The 8206-nt window shown below is 39.5% G+C and overlaps 1 protein-coding gene across 1 annotated transcript; it reads left to right on the top strand.

Annotated features, from left to right (window-relative positions):
• The first annotated feature begins 806 nt into the window (after positions 1–806).
• fam83b (family with sequence similarity 83 member B) lies at positions 807–7986 on the top strand. Its single transcript, XM_034101380.1, has 5 exons — positions 807–893; positions 2569–3042; positions 4666–4830; positions 5384–5508; positions 5867–7986. Exons 2-5 carry the CDS (start codon positions 2593–2595, stop codon positions 7839–7841), a joined length of 2715 nt encoding a protein of 904 aa, XP_033957271.1. The 5' UTR covers positions 807–893; positions 2569–2592; the 3' UTR covers positions 7842–7986.
• Positions 7987–8206: the final 220 nt, after the last annotated feature.

The following is an 8206-nucleotide window of genomic DNA, read 5'->3' as shown; positions in this document are numbered from 1 at the left end:
ATGTCTTGAAGATTCTACCTTTGAAAATGTCATCCGTTTAACAGGGTCAACATGACCCTGTGCCTTGAAGGGAATATTTGCTCTTCTTTGTACTGGTGGAATGACATCAGTGCTTGCAGTGTTTTCCTAGAAGAATGTGGATTTTATGAACCAAAATAAAGAAAATGTATTAAGTCACTTTATCTTAAAAAAAAAAAGGGGGCGGTGGTGGCGAAGTCGATTGGGATTTGGCTCGGCAACTGGAAGGTCACCAGTTCAAGTCCCGGCAAGACCAAGTGCTACCGAGGTGTCCCTGAGCAAGGCACCGTTCCCCACACTGCTCCCCGGGCGCCGTTCAAAATGGCAGCACACTGCTCCTAACACAGGATGGGTCAAATGCAGAGAAACAATTTCCCCACGGGGATTAATACAAGTCCATCTTATCTTATCTTATCTACAATAAGCTTAATGCTCAATGTCTGGTTCCATTACACATTTACAGAGACATAACAAGTGCTTGTTGCTTCCTACAGATGCATATAGAGCATCCCCACCAAAGGTTGATGGGGTCTAACAATGACGTATTCATCAAAGCCTCCTTACAGTGTGTCTATCATTATCTTGAATTCGTCAGTATGCACTTTGTCCCTGCACAGAGCAGGGGAGTGGCTAAATGCCTCAAACAGGTTTATGGCTGCCTGTGTGCAGGCTTCGAGCCAGACCATTTTGCATGTCAAAACTGGAATCCACACCCTCCATCTGCAGACTGCTTGTCATGTTGAGACAACTACTTGTCTTTGTGTCTCTCCAGCTGCCAGTTTCTCCAAATATTGAACATAAACTGAACATACATTAATCCAAGAGGGATATCCTGGGAGCAGTCAAGAGGACTTTTACAAATTCACAATCCAGATGTAAGTTCTCATTGTTGAGCATAAGATAATAGTTGTTGTTAGCATACAGTGTAAAGCTACGGCTCTTTAGGATTATTAAATGCCTCAGTTTTTAAAGGAATACTCTGAACAGTGTGATAACATGTAAATAGAAGTAAATGGCTGGGTACAAGGTTGTAGTATGTGGTGAAGGTTATGGTTAAACATGCTCTGTGTTTCTCTTAGTTTGGCATATCTATTTAAATAAGGAACAGCAGCGTTAATGCTGACTGCGAAATATATAATGTTGAATATGTAAATATATAATTATATAAGTGCAGCAACAGGGTTTATACAAGTGCCAATACCCATAAAAAAAGAGATTGTAAGGGTAAAAAGTAAGTATAATACCAGCAGTGAAACTTACCAGAACGAATGCAAACTCAGCCATAAAGCGGCTATTACATCACCATTTGATCTTGTTTCTCTGCCCTTTTGACATTTAAATGTCTCAGAAATGCTCGAATCTGAAAAATGTCAGCTATTTCTGTCTCACTGCATGGATAATTGGATTTTGTTTGGATTCATAGAGTCAAATATAACATTTATTGTGGTTTGAATAAAAGTAGTGAAAATAAATCTGTTTTTTAAACAGTTAAAAAAAGAGGTTTTTAAACAGATGTTCATTGACAGATTAAGTTAAAACACATACTAGCTGCATTGTATTTCTTTTTGTGATGAAAGTTATTTAAAACATGGTAATTTACTTTAAAGACAAATTGTGGTTTATATGTCACCAACTTCCCAAAATACTATTGCAGAATATGGAATATCAAGATGTTTTATTTTACTAGTTTTATTTAACCTCACCCTAATTGTAAACAACGCTATAGGTGCAGCAACAACCCTTTCCCCCTTTGGCATTCATGGCTAGTCATCCTTTAAACCTGTGAACAGGTTTAGTGTCTGAAATGATGAGTGAGTTTTCATGATGCTTATTGAAGTCAATCTAGTTTTTTTTGTAATCAATAGAAATACAGGGGGTGAAATGTGCTGTATATAACTGTTAAACATGTGTTGAAGATTGAAATATTGTACTTGCATTTATGTGTCAAACTCAACGTGTTGAGCCTTTAAACTTACTACTGTAGTACACACCATCCCAATGTAAACAAACACTGTAACCTTTACATAAAAGGTACAAGAGAGCATGTTAACAAGCAAGGAACTAATCAAATAGCTAGTCATTAACTGAACAACTTAATAAATGGGTTTCTTTGCTAACCTAGATACTGGTTACATTTAGAGTATATCTTTGTTCTGATCTCAAGTAACCTCTCATTATCTGATTTAAGACACAGTGTGGTCCACTGTTACCAATGAATTGCTACTTAGCTATTCATTTATTATCTCTTAGATCAGGTTTGTTTCTCAGGAATCTGTTTACCTTATTGGAAGGTTTCAGTCTTTAACACTAATGCATTCCATTATGTCATACATTACATGCAAAATAGAAGCAAGGTTGTTTATTTTTCGAATCATTGCAGCTATTGTGTGATATTTACACTGCGATCAACTATACAATCTTTCCATGTATTGCATAACACTTTAATTTGCGTCATTGCTCTAACCAAGAGCCAGTCTCTCAGCATTTCCCTCTGTGTTGTTCCCTGATCCTCTTACAACATGTCATTGATTCCATTATCATCCATGACAGGTCCTATTGAAACAGTCTTGAGTGATGGAGTCTCCAGAGCTTTCAAGGTTTTCGTCCTTGAGGGGAGAGTTGAAATCAGAAGACTTCATCCAACCCCACTATAAGGAGTCATATCGCCTGGCGATTGATCAGCTGGTTAATGTCGGCAGAGACAGTTACCAAGAGTTTCTCAAGGGAGAACGTATCGGCAGTTTCCTCTCAGAGGAGGAACTTCTCTTCCTCACTGAAAATGCACAAAAGCTCCCACCTCAAAACAACCCAGAGGAAATCAATGGGCCACCCGACAACGAATCATCCTCAGGGACGTACTGGCCACTCCACTCGGATGTGGAAACCCCTGAATTGGAGATGGGTTGGCCGGAGGTCATGCATGAAATACTACAGACAAATATAGATCTGCTCTTTCATCCACCCAGACTAAACCACCCCTCCATCAAAGAGGTGATCCGGAAGCATATTCAGGATGCAAGACAGGTAATCGAATCCAGCAAAACATAACCCTATAGTGTCGTTATGAAGCTATATTAGAGCAGTAATATGTCTCAAACAAACCTTTTGTACCGCTGCGTTTAATTTCTTCTAGATTATGTCGTAAGCGCCTTCCCCCCTAAGGGCACCACCACAAAGCATTGTTGCCCAAAATGTCCACTGTAAGGAGTGTCTGCTGGGGTTGTCAAGGGAAAAATCTGGTTTCGCAGCTTCCCGTAATGAGAAGAAAGTGTGGGAACCGTATACAGTGTGAGCAATAGATTATAGTCATATCCATTACACAGTTAATGCCTCACCCATACAAACTGTGTCATTATGAATCATTAACTAGTTTTGTTCCTGAGAATTGTCATTAGTAGACCATCAGTAGGCTATTCTGTATCTTTACAATTAGTTACTGCTGCACTGACTCTTAATTAAAGCAACTTCCAAGGCAAAAACTGAAAGGAAAGTCAGGAGACAACGAAATTCAGCTCAGAAGGCCCTAATTAAGCTCTTTTTCTCTCCCGCATAATTACGGCCATTGTGGTGTAAAATAATCTAAATTGAATGCAGAGAGAAATGTCATGGGACACAACAGCAGAAATGTCTAGTCTATTTTGTAAGGTTGAAAAATATTCATACATGATTATCATTTACAAACACCTCTCATGCTTCATCTTGAGTGACATAAACAGGAAATTAAATGAGCGAAAAATCCCAACAGCATTAATTAGAGAGCTCATTAGTGAAAAACAGTATGATGTTTCTGATTTATAACATTGAACGTGTTTAAACTGCACTTTAACATGATGATCTTTTATTGCAGTTCATTAACATTGTAATGTATATACAAAATATATCTTTAAATTGGACTTTGAATACACACATATATGTTCGGGGGAGGGACACAAATGGATTTGTTGTTGTTTTTATGCTTTTTCTGTCTATTGATTTGCACAAGAACAAGAAGATAGATCCACTAACATTAGGCAACTGTCCAAAGCAAGAAACAACAGTGCAAATCCCAAATAATTAGAAACCCTGATGTCATATTATAAAGGCAACTATAAACAAGTAGGCAGGTTTGGTTTCTTACTGATCCAGCTTAGTACAAAGAACAGTTTTTTTCCTCTGCCTCTTCACTCTCCTTGCCTCCTCCATATATGGGCTCCTTTGCTGGGTAGAATTTCCACATTAGCATTACTCTGTTTGTTTCAACAGACATGCTCCATGGGAATTGCGGCTACAATCTGTTTTGATGAGTTTAAAGCTATTTTGTTGAGTTGCTTTTCAGAAAAATCCTGAAAGCAATGATGCATCGTATATGTATAGGGCTTTTATTGTGAGAGGTAAGAGTTCAGCTATCATTTTCTGTTGTTGACTGGTGCGAGATTGCAACTTGAAAGCAGACAGAATTCCATAGTGAAAGGCAGCTTGCAGTCAGCCTATCAAACAAAGATGTTGTCACTATTACACAACCGTTACATTGTGCAATCCATATATTTAAGATGACAAGTTAAATTTAAAAAATGTATCTCTTGCCCCTTCAAATCGGTGATTCCAAATTTTACAAGTGTGGTCTTTGCCCCATTGAACTGATTAGATGTTTTCGCTTTGTCCTTCCAGGTCGTTGCCATTGTGATGGACAAGTTCACAGATGTAGATATATTCAAAGAAGTTGTCGATGCCTCGATACGAGGAGTCCCGGTTTATTTGATTTTGGATGATTTCCATTTGAAAAGTTTCCTCAGAATGGCTGAAAATCAAGATGTCAAACTTCAACAACTCCGAGTAAGTATATTTGATTTAAACATGTTTTTGTTTCTTTCTCAATTGTTTTCTCACGTTATTGAATGATACATATGATAAGTGATTACAAACTCTCAAGAAGAAAACTAATTTAAGGGCAACAGTCTTTAACAACACTAATACACATCTCTTTAAATGTTTACATTGAATGAGTAACCTGGCATTTTTTTTTTGCACACTTGTAACACACTATTTTGACATGCATACAAAGTTGTGAGTGTTGTAATAGCCTCTTTGCACTTCACTGCTGGTTTCCCCAGTAGTTTTGGGTGGAGTTATAATTGTTTTTCTGTTCAAGAAATTCTAAAGATGTAAACACACCCATATACAGTAGTTCCTGTTTGTGCATTTCACATGCCAGCTACAACCGCTAGTGTAGGACTCAACCAATGCGACATGTTTCTAACCTTTATATGTATCTGCACAAGGAAAGCATGTCTGTTTTTCTCAGATATTTGATGATTGACATGCCTTCTGCTATAAGATTAATTCAACAATAATGATTTTTGACATCTTTCCACTGCTCTGACCACAGAACATGAGGGTGCGCACTGTGAAAGGTCAAGATTACGTCTGTCGATCAGGAGCTACATTTCATGGGGCAATGGAGCAGAAGTTTCTTTTGGTCGACTGCCAGAAGGTGATTTATGGCTCATACAGGTAAATAAAACTGCATTGGTTGTGACTATTGAGGCATATACTAAATGCACTCATAAAGTGAACCACTATTACTGACACTCTGAATTGCTGTCATCATTTCTTATTGATCACTTTTGTAAACTTAACTATCTAGAAAATGTTTCAACACAAAACAGCTCTTTACAAAGAATCGTTTCTCAGACCAGAGAAAACACATACTATATTATTTATATATTATTTGCTTTTTCTCTGTAGTTCTTTGCCCTGTCTTGGTAACACTTAAATTCCTACTAGGAGTGCAATATAAAACCATGGTCTGTTATCTTGATCTGTTATTAGAGTAATAAATAATCATGTTTTTTGTGGTGTTTGTTTGCAGCTTCACATGGTCATTTGAGAAGATGAATCTGAGCATGGTGCAGGTTATCACAGGCCACCTGGCAAAGTCCTACGACGAGGAGTTTCGAACACTCTACGCCCGCTCAACCGTGCCATCTGAACTCTGCAACGGGGAAAATGGGAGGCCGATTCTGTCAAAACCTCATTCCATTCCAAAAATTGAGCGGGGGGACCACTTGAGGCATACGCTGGACACAGTCTATCGGAAAACCTGTGAGAGAAAACTAGGAGCCAGAGACCTCGAGGAGAGGCTCATTGAAGAGGAACCAAACAAACCTAGGCACTCGGTGGAGAACGGGATCACATTTCAGTCCCATAGGCCCCAATTACAGCCTACAGAGACAGTAGACTACATGAAAAGGCACAGCTATGCTGGTGAGATACAAGATGGACATGATGGATACATACCGCAGAACATGAGGCCCAGAGCGAGCAACTGGAATATCTCTAGAGAAACAGGAAATGGAACCAACCGCTACCCCGTGGACAATTACCTACAAACAACACAGATGCAGAGAGGTCAAAATATGCGTCAGTCGTTCAATGGCAACGACAAACAGATTCTGTCCATGCAGAAGAACATGCCAACACTAGAGAATACATCCAAGTCGTTCATGCGCACATGGAGGATTGATTCTTACCTCAAAAACTCTGAAGTCCCATTCGGAGATTCTTATGACAATTTAGACCAGTTTGAGCCACAGGACAAAGCTAACTCCTTCATGCAGGGAAGGATGAGATCTTCCCTTGCTTTCAGGTCCACCATATCAGAGAACACAGAGAAAAACAGATACATTAACAACTCCATTAGTGTTAACTCAACAGCACCAAACAGTCCTTTGCACTACTCATCAATGCAGTGGAATCCAACAGCTGCAGCTGGAAACAGAATAAGTAATGAAGAGTTCATGTTAAAGAGGCAAGGTTCGCAGATTTTGGATGACAATCGAAATGAGGCAATCTACAGTCCAGGTAGAAGCTCTTACAACTCTGTATACACTAGCTTAGGCAGAACTAAAGGTGGAAACATGATCAGAAACCCAGACATCATGACAGACAGTTGGAACAAGAGGCACAGTGTGGCAGATCCGAGATCAAACACTGAGTACACGCATGAATCCTCAGGTCACATGTACGGAGCTTATACAAGGACGCAAGTTAATAGAAGCACCGCAGGGATCAATGTACAGAGTGGAGGATATGGGTCAAATCTGAAAGAAGATCAAAGATCTGCTTCTCATTACGATGTCAAGAGTATCATCGGCAGAAACAACCCTGGTACTCCCGCTTGGCAGGAGTCCCCATCAAGGACTCTGTCAGCAGCAGCTCTGGGTGGGAATAGCAAGGATTTAACAGCAACATCCAACAGCATGAGTTCCCAGCAACTTCTAAAGAAAGGTTCAAGGAAAAAAGAAGATTCTATTGGAATGTTAGAAACACAGAGTCTGAATTCAGGCGGCAGCACAGACACCATAACGGCTGAGGACGAGGACAGGATATCACATGGAGGAGGAAAACTTCCCCAAAGCACAACCAGCTCTGTCAGGTCCTACTCGGAGCGCCAGAGGACGCGAATAGAGGACGACCATAAGACATCTTCAAAACCTCAATTCAGAACTGAGGAGCATCAAAGTATTCTCGCTCAAGCAAGCACACACAAGAAACCGAGCATTTTTGAGAAACGCGTGAAGCCCGGCCTTGATTCAGGAAGCTTGAGCAAAGACCGAGGCCCAGAGTCTCGTCTGTACAGCAGATTTGAGCCTTTGTACTCATCTGAAAAGAAACAATCAATGCACACTACTCAGGGATTTGGAAACCCTAAGGACAAAGCCAAAAGCCCTCCCAAAGGTGACACAGCTATTGAACACCACCTCACCAGGGCTGCACGAGGGCACAGTGAAAATAAGTTTGAGAAGTTCTTTCATAGAGTGGGTAATCTCATACATAAGAAATAGTATCGTGTTTACACAGGTCACTTATTACCAATGCACATTTGATGCACAATCTTTTTATTCTTAGCGTTGGTCTTTCTTTTTGTGTTTACTCTGGAAAATGTTTTTAGAAAACACTGTTTACATGTTGACCTCCGTGTATGGTATTTTGGAGATATGCACTGATAAATACTATTGTAAGGAAAATATGTTTTGTATGAATACAGACCTTTATATTATAAAATATTAAAAGCTGTCTCTAAGTTTGTTCTCCACTGGTGTAGCTCACCTATGTGTGTGCACATTACATATTTCTGGTGTTACTGTATATTCAGAGGGTTATATGTTATGAATACCAATAGCATACAAACTACCCACCACTTCACACG

The sequence above is a fragment of the Pseudochaenichthys georgianus genome, chromosome 15, assembly GCF_902827115.2.
Source record: "Pseudochaenichthys georgianus chromosome 15, fPseGeo1.2, whole genome shotgun sequence".
Lineage (NCBI taxonomy): Eukaryota > Metazoa > Chordata > Actinopteri > Perciformes > Channichthyidae > Pseudochaenichthys > Pseudochaenichthys georgianus.
Note: the sequence above shows the minus strand (reverse complement) of the source record. Positions and strands in the feature narration are given on the sequence as shown.